At 40.3% G+C, this 14,706-nt stretch overlaps 2 protein-coding genes across 5 annotated transcripts; one reads left to right on the forward strand and one right to left on the reverse strand.

Moving 5' to 3' along the window:
• Nucleotides 1–23: 23 nt before the first annotated feature.
• On the reverse strand, nt 24–6,390 carry mapk7 (mitogen-activated protein kinase 7). 4 transcript variants are annotated; one of them, XM_038735733.1, is made up of 7 exons: nt 6,259–6,390; nt 4,782–5,056; nt 4,478–4,643; nt 2,648–4,200; nt 1,469–2,565; nt 1,121–1,251; nt 24–347 (listed from the first exon to the last, which is right to left on the reverse strand). In XM_038735733.1, the coding sequence occupies exons 2-7, from the start codon at nt 5,050–5,052 to the stop codon at nt 200–202; spliced, it is 3,366 nt and encodes a 1,121-aa protein (XP_038591661.1). In that variant the 5' UTR covers nt 5,053–5,056; nt 6,259–6,390; the 3' UTR covers nt 24–199. The 4 variants fall into 4 exon arrangements, with proteins under 4 accessions (XP_038591661.1, XP_038591663.1, XP_038591662.1 ...); XM_038735735.1 differs by having other exon boundaries at nt 6,147–6,351; XM_038735734.1 differs by having other exon boundaries at nt 6,118–6,351.
• Nucleotides 6,391–10,051: 3,661 nt separating this feature from the next.
• Nucleotides 10,052–12,801, forward strand: vkorc1 (vitamin K epoxide reductase complex, subunit 1). The gene is made up of 3 exons (XM_038735742.1): nt 10,052–10,342; nt 10,712–10,821; nt 11,053–12,801. Exons 1-3 carry the CDS (start codon nt 10,173–10,175, stop codon nt 11,262–11,264), a joined length of 492 nt encoding a protein of 163 aa, XP_038591670.1. The 5' UTR covers nt 10,052–10,172; the 3' UTR covers nt 11,265–12,801.
• The last annotated feature ends 1,905 nt before the right edge of the window (nt 12,802–14,706 follow it).

The following is a 14,706-nucleotide window of genomic DNA, read 5'->3' on the forward strand; positions in this document are numbered from 1 at the left end:
GTAGTTAATTAAATACATCCAGAGACAGGTGATGACAGTTCTTTATTATAAACTGAGCTCAACAAGTCAATGGTAAAGACCACTTCGTACTGCCTACTCAAAAAGCTAGCTCTTAAATTAAAGTCTTCACTTGAAGTTTCCATGCAAAAAGAAATCTAACATTTACACAAATCCAAGTGTTGTCTCTGAAAAGAGAAAGTCAGGCATCAGGGGGAATGGTGTCAGAGAGGATCATGGGAGAGCCGAGCTGCAACTCCTGCTGCAGTGATTCCAGATCGGCTGGAGTCATACGGTGGACCTCGCTCCAATCAGACAAGAGTGAGGCCGATAGGGGGGCAGAGTCGTAACTGATGGAAGAGAAATGTAGAAGGCATCTTTGAGCATACAAAAATACTTCTACAACAGAACAGTACCAATACATGTACCCCATGTCTGCAGTCCACTTGGCAGTATTTAACTCAAATGTCTGATGTCTCTGGTATGTCTTTATATATACACACACATTTTTCACTTGGCAATTTATAGACAAAAATAATCAAGAATAGAATTCAGAGTAACGGATAATGAAAATAAGCTGCAGCCTGAATACTCTGGGTATTTTAACTATAAAAATTCATAATGTAAAGGCCCATGGTATAAGTGTAATTAAACACTTGAAGGTGTATTGTGAGCCAAGTGACTTTGTTCATGAGCCTACAGTTTGTTTCTCCTTTCTGTACCCTGCAACAGCAACAAAGAGGGAATTTGTTAGATATTCACTTGTCTACCTGAGACTGCTGCAGCATCATATTAGAATCCATCTTAGCACAGAACGGGGACTGGATTTTGTCCCCTTTCTTACACTAAAGTTTCTTTAAGGGATGTCTTTGTGGACATTATGGATAGGAGGAAGCAACCCTATCCTTTGACTTCACTTCCTCCATCATGATTCTAGTGAAAACATCACAAATATGAGAGGGATGTAAGGTCTAATAAAATTCTCAAACATAATTCCTAAACTGCTAGACAGCTGCAGATAATACTGATATGAATGGGTAAACTCATCCCTTCCCCTCCAGTATCAGACATTGGTTTTGTTTGGGGACCCCACCCAGCGATCTCTCACTGTATTTGACCTTACCTGTCCCGGTCACAGTTTTGCAGGTCTGTGAGAGACTGGTTGAGAAGGTCATCCAGATCAAAGCCCACGCCATACCCTGCCCCACTGCCTTTAGGGGTGACCGAGAACACAGGTGGTAAAACGTCCTCTACCTGACAGGAGAAAAAGAAAACATTGGGTCAGCTGAACTTTAAGTCGTTCAGATCAGTTCAAGGCAAACAGAAGATCGTGACATTTAAGCCTAGTGTATATGTACAAGAAAATTAGGTTTCTATCACATCTATACTGAAAGCAATATCAGCGCTGTGTTATACACTGTGTTGGGTAAAATGCTACCTGCAAATGCAGAAGAAGAAATCTGAGACACACCTGGGACTTTGAGAGCTGCAGTGTTACTGTATGGATGTCCGGGGCAATGGAGGGCCCTTGCTGTCCAGTATCTGTGAATCCTAAGCTGGGATGAGGCTGTGAGGGGACCCCTAAAGCCCCACAGACAGGGTTTGTACACTGAGGCCCTGATTTCTCTCCTACAGAGGGACACAGCTTCTCCATCGGACCAGCGTTTGTAGTCGAGGGATTTGGATGGGAGTTGAGGTTATTTTGGCCTCTGATATCCACACTCCCATTTGTCTCTCTGCTGGTTAGTGTTGGAGCTTTAGTCAAAAAACTCTCCAGAGGAAGTAGATGGGACTGAGGTTGAGGGTCAGGCTGGGTTTGAGACTGAGGTTGGAGCTGGGGCTGAAGAAAGCCCGACGGAGGAGGCTGCGGTTTCCTGTTTGGTTGTGGTGGCCTCGTCTCTAATTGCTGCCCACTCCAATTCCCCAAACAGTTGAAACCACTTTGTCCATTGCTCTCACTGTGAGGCTTGAGTGTGGTGTTCTTCACAAAGCTACTTATATCCATCCCTCCGCTTACAGCGACAACTATATCCGCTGGAGGCTTCCTCTGGCTCATGGAGAAAAGTAATGATGGTTGCTGAGTGCTGGAAGGCTGAAACATGGCCGGCTGGTTGGGTTTTACTTGAGAGATTAACTGTTCATGAGATTGAATCTTCCTTCCCTCGTCTGTTTTATTGTTCAGTGCTCCTTGAGTGTTATCACCGGCCGCTACACCCTGGTGCAAGTTCACATTACAATCCTTATTCTTTGCTCCATCGTTGTTGGGAGTCTGAGATTTCTCATTGCGCCTGTCCATCATCTTTGTCCAGCGCTGCAAAAGGCTTTTGTCGTTGTCACTCAGCAGGACCCCACCCAGCGAGTCCCCCTGTCTTCCCTCTCTTCTCTCCTTTTCCTTCATTTTCCTCTCCTTCTCTCTTGCCCGTTCCTGCCTCTTTCTTCTTTTCTCCTCTCTTTCACGCTGACGCTCCTGGGCTGTGACAGGCCGACGCGACTCTGGAACAGAAGACTGGGCGGACAGTACTGCACCTCCTGCAACAGCGTCAATGCCCAGAGCAGAGTTACCTCCATCTGCAATAAAGATATCAAATTCAGATGAAGGTAGTCTAAAAATGTCAGTGATAGATGCAGATGTGGAAAACAATGAACTTACCACCCCTGGCTTTATTTCTGAGAGCTGATTTCAATAAAGCAGCTTTAAGTGCATTTTTAGTGTCCTCTGAAATAGCTCCTTCTTTTCTGGCCCCCTCTCCTGCACTTGGAGGAGGCCTGGCATTCTTGGACAGTGACTGTGAAAGGGACTGAGACAGAGACTGGGCCTGTGCCACAGAAAGAGAAAGGGAAGGCACAGTGGTGGGTAGGGATGTTGTGGCCTGTGCTGGCGTTGCAGGAATGGAGGTGGGAGCCTGGGTCATGGACTGGCTCTGGGTGGGCTGAGTCAGAGGAGTCTGACTTTGGGTTAGCTGCTCCTGTACCTCACTGTCTCTCATTGTTTCTGATTGAGTGTCCTGACTAGAGACTGGTGTTGTTAAATCTATAGTCTCTGGCTCACCGTTGTCTGAGTTGGCACTGGGCATGTCCACATCAACTGGGCCACTTTCGCTTTTAGAGAGGAGAGGCAAATTATGGGTCACATGAGACGGGGTGACTTCTAAAAGGGGTGCAGGCTCATTAAAGGTTTGTATCCGATTTGTAAATGTATGGTTCACTTCTGCTGGTGTGTGCTCTTGTTGCTGTTGGGATTTTGCTTCCCTCATTTGCTGTTGCTGAATCTGTGCTGCTTGTGGGTGTTGTGCCATTGGAACCAGTGTTGATTTGCTCATGTTAACAGTCGAGGGCTGAGCATTACACTGGATACTGCTTTGTGCGGCAGCTCTGCCATTCTCCCTTGCCAAGGGCCTGAACTGCAGTCTCTGACGACAGCCCTGTTTGTTCAGATGAAAGTCCTGGATCTCCATCAGAATCGCCTCTTTAATTTGTTCCTTGTTCATTGGAAGTTTGTCAAACTCAAAGTCAAAAGCTGGCACACAAATTGGCTCATCATCTGGGTCGTGGTACTTGGACAGGTAAGGATGCTCCAGCGCTTGTGTTACACTGATTCTCTCGCGAGGGTCAAAGCGCAACATGGCCACCAGCAGGTCCAAAGCCTCTTGTTCAGCTTGTGGGTACAGTTTGGCCAAAGGCACAGCGGTCCGTGATGGAAGACTCTGAACATAGGAGCGTACTCTGTCAGCCCTAATAGCACCAATCAGCCCCTCAGGAGGGGTGCCTAACACAGACAAAATGAGCTGGAGCTGGTGGACGTAGTGCTTTCCAGGAAAAAGCTGCTTGCGCCCCAACATCTCCGCAAAGATGCAGCCCACAGACCACAAGTCAATGGCCAAACTATAGTGATTCAGAGACAGCAGGAGTTCAGGAGCACGGTACCATCGAGTCGCCACATATTCAGTCATGAAGGAATGAGACTCCTCAGGGTGTGAACTTAGACCCCTCGCCATGCCGAAGTCACCAATTTTTAGCTCACAGTTCTCGTTCACCAACAGGTTGGAGGGTTTGAGGTCACGGTGGATGACGTTGGCAGAGTGCACATACTTAAGGCCACGGAGGAGCTGGTACAAGAAGTAGCGCGTGTGCTCTGAGGTGAGTGTCTGGGCAGAGTGTATGATCTGGTGCAAGTCACTCTCCATAAGGTCCAGCACCACGTACCTGCACACATGGGAAGTGGAAAAGCGAAATGAGCTCAGGATAGTTTGACAATATGCCCACTTCTCAATCAGACCTGAAGTCACCTTGATGTCCTGACTACAGGAAGTGAACTGTGACCATGTGGAAAGAATATCCTATTATTCTGGTGGATTGTCCTCAAAGACACTGTATGCGTTCCAAAACACAGACTGACCTCAAAAGGCTTACCCAATACTTGTGAAACTCAATATTTCTATAGACTTTTCTAGCCTGAGGAGGAAACATGTGAAGTACATACACAGACTTGAAGGCAGCGTGGGGAAGGTTAGGCTGCAGGATGTCTTTGATGGCAATAATGTTGTCATGTTTGAAGTGCTTAAGAATCTTCAGCTCTCGTAGGGTGCGTTTGGCATTTGTCACCACTTCAAAAGCATTGGAGATTTTCTTTATTGCCACCTGCTGGCCTGTGAAATGCAAATAACATAATGCATAAGGTCAGGGTGTACACCTGTGTTTAAATGACAGTGATGATGAGTTTCCACATTTGACATTGAGCACACACACAGAACACAGAGTTATTTCTTCATCAAATCGGGCCCTACCATTGTCCCTTCTCCTGGCAGATGAAACAACTCCATAGGCCCCCGTGCCGATGGTTTCTATAACATCATATTCCTCTCCGACGTCGAATTTCACGTCCAGAGAGTGCGCTTTAAGCAAAGCCAAGTTTTTTGCTGTTGTGCTGGTGTCTGCGGTGCCTCCTGTTGCCTCAGCTTCACGCTGGTTCTCTCTGCTTTTGTCAGTGGCCATTCTTTCAGGCGACATGGCCAAGGGTTGACCATTTTTACCTTCTCCACCCTCCTTAGTTGACATGTTTCTGTAAAGAGTCAAATTTAGCAAAGTAAGAGAAATTCATTGGTATCATATGAGTACTGCTTGTTTTTTTGTTTTGTTTTTTACAACTAAAGTTAAAACAGCTCATTCTCACTATTGACTGATGCCTTGAAAAAGCTGGTTTGGCTATTCTGAGATCCTATTTTGTGGTTTAATAGAACTAGGGCTTGGAATTACATTTGTTCAACATTATGCATCACATAAGACAAAACTTTTTGTATGTCTAAGACAAGAACCTCTATTACTTATTTCTAATCACAGTTTAAGAATCATTAATCTGGACAAATGAAATCAGTCATCATTCTGCTCAAAGGTGAAAATCAAATTAGATTGGATTGTTGCCCAGTTCTAAATTTTTTGTTTAATTGATCAACAAAAAAATGATCTTATACTATTTTGATAATCATAACTGTTGGAATCACTTTTCAGTCAAAAACGTCAAACAACTGTTTGTTCCAGCTTCTCAAATGTGAGTATTTGCTGATTTTCTTTGACCTACATGAACGCAAACTGAACATCTTTAGGTTTTGGGGTGATAAGTCTGACAAAACAGACGATTTAAATGTCAGACACTTAGTAGATTAAACAATAACCAACTATTTAACAAAATAACTGATGCTGATTAACAATAAAAATAACCGTTGATAGCACTAAATTAAAGTGTCATGGTCTTTAACAAAACACGTGCAACATATCAGTATCATCTCACAACAGTGAATAAATAGACATTCGTATTTTATGTTTAAACGTTAAATAAAAGCTGAATAATTCATTGTGAACAATAAAATATACATAAACGAGGCGTGACCAACACGCTGCCCAGCAATTTCACACCCACTGATTTCAGGCCTGTCAATCAAGTGGCCCAAACCTGTAGCTCTCTGTCAAAACACGTCTCTAGATTACAGCCGGAGTCTATTTACAGATAGATAATTAGAAAACAAATCCACAAGGAGCTGTCTTTAGGGCTCGCTCGTGTTTGTACTACAGAATGATTGAGATAAACTAACTAACTTTACACGATAAAGATGCAGCCTTACCCACTTTTTGACGCAGGGGCGTAAGCTAGTTACCTGAAGCTCAGGCTGTCTAGGAACGTAACCCGTTAAATCAAGTCTTTCTCAATTACATAACCAAACAGGACAACACGGAAACGTGTTTGTACGTAACGGAGCAGCCTTTCACCTTGTGAGCCAACCAAAACATTCGTAATTGTGTTTTTAATCCGGTAATAGTGCTGCTTTCTCTTCTTTTTGTCTGCCGCTTCCTCATACAGTTCCGTGTTAGGTTTGAGTGCGATGTGGCGGACCAATGAGGCGAGGTGACGTCCGAAAGGCTGTCCAATAGGAGCAGAGAATGAGCTGGAGGGCGGAACAACTCGGCAGATAGAAGGGTCTGTCTTTGGGGGGGGGCGATGATTATTATAGGAGAGGGCACATTTGGACAAAATTACCTGCATTTAAAGCTCTTTGTATGTATGATAGACAATTAGCAAAGTAGAATTATAATCGTGTAGAACAATTACTACGATCAACACTGGAGCATACTGTAGGTAGGTATGTAAAATAGAAAAAAATGTTTGGAAGCACCTGTAATGGATAGTAAGTAAAAGTTAATTTACTCTAGTGTATTTTTTTTAGATTAATTTGACAGCTTTAATTAGTCCAAAATATATGATTATCTTGTCTATCATATGATGTATGATTATATGTTAAATACCCAATGACTGGATGTCAGTTTGATTAAACACTAATTTTATTTAGGAGTATGCATCATGTAAGCACAGTATAAACTAAAATTTGAGGCCCTCTCGACAAGACAAGCCAATCATTTTGGGTAACAAAGAAGGACCCATCTTAGTTGATATGCTAATGTTGCAGATTCATGAAACAATTGAAATTTATATAATTAAATGCCACTAATTCACAAACCGTGAACATGGAAGCAGTTGTCCTCGTTGCCCTGGTTTGTAGTCCAGCCTTGCCCAAAAATAACAAACACATATAATCTTGTTAAATTAGCTCTATCATGACCAACTGCAACATTAAAATCATGTTAAAAATTAGCCAATAATGTAGAATGAGTAGCTTACTTTTGTATGTACATTTTGCTGATAATACTTTAACTTAAGTAACATTTTGAATGCAGACCTATTACTTTTAATGTAGAATTTTTACACTGTGGTATTACTTCTTTTACATAAGTAAATCTGAGTACTTCTTCCACCACTGATTATACATTAGCTAGTACCAAGTAAAAGTACCAATACCACGCTGTAAAAATACTTCATTGAAAATGTTAAATAAATAATAGTATCTAAGGTAGGTGGTTGTGGTAGGTGAGGTGGAGCATATTTTGAGCTATTTTGTATCAGACTGCAACTAATGAGTATTTTCATCATTGATTAATCTGCCGATTATTTTCTCCATTAATTGTTTGATTTGTGAAAAATTCTGAAATAGTAAGAAATGCCTTCACAGTGCAGAACCCAAAGTAACACACTGCTTGTTTTGCCAACCAACCGTCCAAACCTCAACATTATGAAAAAATAAATTAAAATGGGCTATGGCTGCAGAACATTGACTGTGAAGCCATGAGTTAAGAACATTTTACAAGGTCCTCAAAAGAAAGTCCAAAAATGTAATTACATTATTAAAAACAGGCTGCCAACGCTGATAATGTCTTCTCAGGACTTCAGTCAGGCCTCTGAGGCCATATTTAAAATGTTCTGGCTGATATTGTACAACTGTATGCTAACAAATACAAACAAAAATTCAAGAAAAAGACTACTTTGGCTATTTAGTTGAACTTTGACCTGACCAAGCAGTTCCTCCCTTCTATGTTTTATGAAAGCAGCTCCTCCCCTATGAGTAAAAACAAACTGGCATTTATGTATATATTATTCAAAAACACACACAGGCCTTGATGAGGAAAACCTTTAAAAAGTTGACACTAACTGTGCAGAAAAGCTGCCAGCCAGAAGACCTGCTTGGCCTCAGCAAGTATAGGATGCCCACACCTATAAGGTCAGCACTGTGGCCCTGATTGTTGATCAGGTGAACACTGGGTGGTCAGCATTTCTTTCAATAACAGGTGTGGAGTCTGAGGTTTGAGTGACACTATTAGAAATTAAGAAGGCCACATACCAAGATAGTTTTTGTTGCTTTTTAATAGTTTTTTGCTTGAAATGAAAAGATTTAAGCATACTATTGTACAATATCAGCCACAACATTTTAAATATGGCCTCACCACCTGACTGACGTCCTGAGAAGACATTCTCAGCCTTATGTTTTTGGACTTTCTACAGGCCTGCTGCTCTTGAGAACCTCAAGTGTTACCTTATGGCTTCACAATCAGTTCTGCAGCCATTGCTCGTATATTTATATTATTACATAATATTACATGACGTTAATTATTGCCATGGATGTATGCTATACAGCGGTGCTCAAAGTTTCTGAACCTTTTAGAATTTTCTGAATTTACTGGCTTCCTGTCTCACTCAGGATTGAGTACAAGATGTCCCTCCTTACCCATTAGTGCATCCATGGTGAAGGTGAGATTGTACATTCAATGCCTTTGAACGCATGTGCTATATATGTTGGATAAATGTTGTATGGAAAGACTTGTATGGATTCTCTTCACTTGCATGACACCAATGGGAGTGTTGTATTACACACTGGAATGTGTATGGAGAAGAAAGATTCACACAGTATAAAGCACACTGGTAAATCCTTCTTTTGGCCAGATGGCCTACATTAGGACATTTCTGATGTGAGTTTGTTGTCAGAGCTGCTGAGAAGCTGACAGCAGTGTTAGAACCAGGTTAGAACAGAAGGGCATGCAGGTTTAACTCTCTGGGCTGAGGGTGAATGATGAAGATGATAACTAGGCTGCAAATAAAACATAAATATCAAAAACCAAATGAAATGAACAACAATAAATCCATCTATATCAGTAATCTTGATTCAAAACATTTAATAAAGACACAGTACAGGCCTTCAGTTAAATACTGCCACCTGCTGGTAGAAAGGGGAAACAGCTTGGTTCATTACGGTGGAAACCACATTAAATATTTATTTAATATTAAAAATATAGCGCTGACAGTAACAACTCTGCACACACAATCATTTCTTAGGTTAACCTATATTAGCCTATCAACTGTACTGCACCAAACAATACGCTTAAAAAAAACGTGACTCTTGTTGTTTACATGAATAAAAGCACAATATTATAGTGCATGTAATCAGCTGCTGTTTTTCTCTCGGTCCAAGTTTATTTATTTATTTATTTATTTTCATCTAACATCATCCTGTTCTAACGTTAGTGCTGCATAATACTACAGATACAGCAGTTCTAAAAGCTTGGCTTTTATTTTAATATCTATACTCTTACTTCCGGGTCACCTGGCTCACCGGTCTTTCTTTATAACGTCTATCTTCAAACGGAAAATGAAAATAGGAATTTCATAAAACCAAAGTCGGACCGTTATTTGAATTTGGTTTAGTCATTTTTCGTTTTTGGATTTAGAAACCAAAAACGGGAGAACGGTTCTTTTTTTTCCGTTTCTTCGTTTTTGGTTTGAAACGACAAACGAAAAAAATGTGGTTTATTCGTTTATTGGTTCAAACGAAAAAACAAACTATCAAAACGTACACGGACCAAAGTACAAGTACTTTAAATGTGTAGCCTATTTAAGTACAGTAGCCTACATGAGTAAATGAAGGGTACTTTACTGTTCAACACTGTAGAGCAGGCATAATGTGTGTGCAGACGGCAGACTGAACAATAGTTATGTAGGCCTACAGAGTACATACTTTACAGAAAACAGTTGCAGTTGAACAGCATGAACACTGACTTTCTAACTTTCCTCCATTGAGGCCAAACAGACTGAAGTCCACCGTAATTACACAGTAAACATCCCTCTGGCTGGACCAACATCGATACCCTGCTGTCCAATGAAAGGCAGCGACAAAACCCCACCAGACCAATCAAAAGTGGAAATCTGACTTTTAACACGTCGCGTTGACCAGGAGGACAGAGTTTTATTTTGTGAAGGTTGAAAGGAAACAGAAGCAAGCCGACAGAGGTATTTTATCAACATGGCGCTGCCGAAATGGGAGAGAAAAGCGCGTATATTTCTATGCGTTTTTGGCTTGTTTTTGTCTGTTTATGCGCTCCACGTCGAGCTGTCCCGAGAGAGAAACCCAGATTACAGGGCGATGTGCGACCTCGGGGAGTCTGTGAGCTGCTCTAAAGTTTTTACCTCCAGGTAACGTTATGTTTTTATTCCTCGTGTTGTTTGTTCACCTCATACCTGCTCTGTTGTGCAGAGTTGCAAAACCTCGACTTGTACTTTAGTGACCATTGTATCAGTTCGCACAGTTGTTGCCTGTAAAATCTGATTAATTCATGGCAGGTCCGAACCCCTCCCTTCATTGCCACGTGTAAAATCCTCTGGAAGTGCTTTACTGCAGCTACTATTTTACATTATGAGAACACTAAATGGATAATCATCTTTTGAAATTCATATATTATCTGTATTATGGAATATTTTTATATGAGTTAGGCTATATGCTAAATGTGGGGTATAATCATTCAAGAATGTGTTGTTCTGTTTGTCTTTTTCTTTTTTTGACAGATGGGGACGTGGTTTTGGCTTGGTCCAGTTCTTTGTTGCCAAAGATAGCCCTCTGAACCAGCCCAACAGTGTGCTTGGCATCATATTTTATACTCTGCAGATGGGCCTTGGTTAGTCTGTCATTGTCTACTGGAAATTACAGGCAGGGCTAAGTGGTTTTAGACAAGATAGTCACTGTTTGCAATCCAGCATATCAGTGAACCATGGCTGGCCCTGCATTTAAGCTAAATTCAATATTGCATACTCTTTTAGTTGAGATACGATATATATATTTACCAAATATTGCTTATGTATGTTTTATTGTTGGACTGAACTCCTCTGTGTTTGTGTGTTTATTGCAGGACTGTCTCTGTCCAGAAAAGCTGCTATGTTTTTGGTCTTCTCCTCCTGGGTGTCTGTGGCTGGCTCACTCTATCTTGCATCTATTCTCGCCTTTGTTCTGGGGGACTTCTGCATGGTGTGCGTGTCAACATATATTATCAACTTTGCATTGCTCTTCACCAACCTGAAACGAAGGAGAGCAATTGAAGGAATGAAGGAAAAGGCTGGATAGAAATTGTCACTCGTGAAATCCAACACCTTCAAGTCGCACTGGATCTGAACAGCAAATTCAATCCCACAGATTTTCTGCATTGTTTACAACTGTTAAGACTTTTCAGAGAACCACAACTGGATGTCATGAAGATCTAAAGCATTATTTTTAATGCAGAAATGTCATCATGCAGCAGTTTTTGTAAATCAATGTGCATTTTTTATGTTGATTACACACTTTTGAATTCTATCTCTTATCTCGTGATTTAAGCCTGGCTAGTGAAGACAACAAAAATCCTTTAAAGTGGATAAACACTAAAATCACTAGATGTTAAAGCAATACATAATCATGTAGTTACTCAGTCTAACCATTAGATGGAGCTGAATCCCCAGGTTTACCATTTATCATTTATTTTCATAAACCTGAAGGAATAGCAAGGCCCCTACTGTAAAATAAAGGTACCTCATGGAATTAGCTTGTAACTCTAAGAATCACAGGTTCACTCATTAAGTTTTTGTGAGCTGTATTATTTAGACACATGCCAAAGCGTGCCACTACGGCTGATAGTGTCTCTTAAATCCTCTAGCAATGCTGCCTGTTGAATGCAGCTTCACTCGAAAGTAACCGCAGGGCACACAATGACAGTGAAAATGTAGTTCCCTCAGTGGTATATATTCATTCTTGCTTTATTTTGTTTCATGACAATTCATTAAATCTTGTGAGACGTGAATCATTTGCACTTCTTTAGATCATGCTGCCATTACATCTTATACAATTTCAGTTCATCATCAGTAGTTGCGGATGTCAGACAAACTAACTCTCCTATAGTTTACTGTGAAAGTCATCAAAGAAGCTGTTAATGAACCACATTGTGCATTGTCCATACTGCTATTTTATCTGAATTTATATGAGAATTGAAAAACTGTGTACAGAGTATAACAGTGTACTGATATTTGGTTGATACACCATCTTGTTAAATAAAATAAAAAAACAACGATTTGACCTCAGTAAAGAGAAATGAAATCGAACAAGATTGTGCCTTCTCTGTAAAGGCGTATTTCTTAACTGGAAAATGTGACTCCTACTTGCTGACCACTGTGCTACAATATTATTAACATTTGTAGATCAAGTTAGAAAGTAGATGGGTAAAGCAACTTTAACTAACTGAAAAATAATTAAATCAGCAATTGCATTTAGAATAACGATATAGATATGCATAAACAGTATTTTTTTTAATCGATGCCACAGCCCTTATAAAAGTGCACGTGAAGTGGCCATGTCAAGTTCTGAATAACATTTTTTTGATATATGCAGTGATTTAACAGCTGTGCACGTCAAAAATGCCCTTAGTTACCTAAAATAAATGTTTCAGCAGTTGTCCATCAAGTGTTGCTTCTTCATACCAGTTGACTTGCAGTGTGCACAGATGGCAGACATACAAACAAAGACTTTACCACAACATAACCAAACTAACATCCATGTCAAATTTTAACTTCTTTTCTCATTGTTATTCAATTTTCTTGTATTGTTGCAATGACAATAAATATATTTGATTCTATTCATGATCCCAACCTGTCAAATTACTACTCGTACTCTAACTGTTTCACATAGTTCACTTCCTCATTAAGTGGTTTTCCACAAAATCATGTTGATTCTTAGTAACAAGTGACTCAGTAACGAGTTATGTTCAGTGAAGGGAAGTAACTAAATAAGCTTACTGTACGTAAACCATAGACTGTATATTAAAACATTAAACACAATTTTGAGGTACTTGTACTTGAGTATTTCCATTTTTTGATACCTTATTCATTTATTCATCATAGGTTAGTATATGCAACATATAAAGTAATTCAAATTAGCACCACCTTTACCAGCTGCAACATAAAAGTGATGTAAACATGAATACATCAATAATCATAATCCATTATTAAAATATACATTCTGAAATGGGCCCTACCACATAATGAATTTTGGTATTTTAAGCATATTTTGATGCCAAAACATTCGTAATTTTACTTAAGTAAAATTTTGAATGCATGACTTTTACTTTTAAGGTGGGTTCCTGGGAGATGAATACCTGGCGCTATATAATAATCTTTATAGTGAGAGCACAAAGATCAGTCTCAGGGTGCTGAGGTAGAGGGGCTACGCACATACTCATAGATCTGTAGTTACATCCAGATAACTAAACCCCCACCCCACTGGAGTTCACAGGCCTGACTACAGCTTTCTCTGCTTTCTGCCTTCTTTTAATCTTTCACCAACAGGACTGCTCTGTAAATTTATTTCTACATTTCTTATTGCTACTTTTACTTAAGTAAAGAATCTCAGTATTTCTTCCACCACTGGTTGTGTTTAATCTGTCAGGTCACCATGACAAAACTGCTTGTCCTCTTTACAAATGATGACCAGAGACAATGGGTGACTAAAGAAAGACAGTGGTCTGGTGTGAAACTGAACATTAAGGCAATTTCGAGCCCTCGAAATAAAGTAACAAGTGATATCCTAAACTTCCTTCATTTGCTGTGCGAATCTCTCTCTAAGTTTAATTTAATCATCCATTGCAAGTGGTTCCAGATTATTTTGTGACATCAGTATTTGGGATAGACCGTAACATGTGAGATCAAGAAAGGTACAGTAAAAGTCTCCCTCAGCAAAATGTAAGAAATGTTTTGGTAGTTTGCTTTCCGCAAAGTCACTGCTAAACCACAACGTTCTACCGTTGACACTTTTCATGTCTCTTTTATCACTTCCTCAAGTGAGTCATGATCAACCCAGCAGTTTAGACATATCACCACATTTGGTGTACACAATGTGTATTTGACAATTCTTTATTTTTATTTCCTGTGTTTTCTCTGCCCCCTCCTCCTCTGTGTGTGTGCGCTTTAGTTAGAGTTTATTGTTGGAGAGTTGTCTTATTTGTTATGTTGTTAAAATAAATGGATTGACTTATCCAAGTTCAAAATATTGAAAGTTTATTATTTTATTTTTCAGTAACAAGGAAACAGCACACATACTGAAACAACCAAAGCTTTTTAAATAAGAATTAAATGAGGATCAGGGCGGCCTTCTGCTGTGCAAGTCAGACTCATCTTGGTTCCAGGTGGTCTTTGCCAAAACTTCGGGTCCTTGTTAAAGGAGAAGGTTATCGGCATGCCATCTCCTATAGTAGCTGCAATCCCAATTTGACTGACCACTTTGATTTTTTTTTCTTGCAAGATACTCGTGTCAAAACTGGTAACAAGGTTGCATCAATCATTTCCAATAAAGGTTATATTTTTAACAGCAACAACTGTTACATGTAGTGTGGGGACAGAGAGGACCCAAATGCAAAGTTCGAAGGGAAGGAGGTTTATTGAGGGGGAAAAGGGGTAGAGGGACTGGAGTGGAGGGAGAGGTGGATGCCGGGGAAACACAGGCACGGGGAACCGAGGAGACTGGGACCAGGGAGCCGGGGAACACT

This window comes from Micropterus salmoides, unplaced genomic scaffold (genome assembly GCF_014851395.1).
Source record: "Micropterus salmoides isolate LMB-PRFRI ecotype aquatic unplaced genomic scaffold, ASM1485139v1 Ms_hic_scaffold_21, whole genome shotgun sequence".
Taxonomy (NCBI): Eukaryota; Metazoa; Chordata; class Actinopteri; order Centrarchiformes; family Centrarchidae; genus Micropterus; species Micropterus salmoides.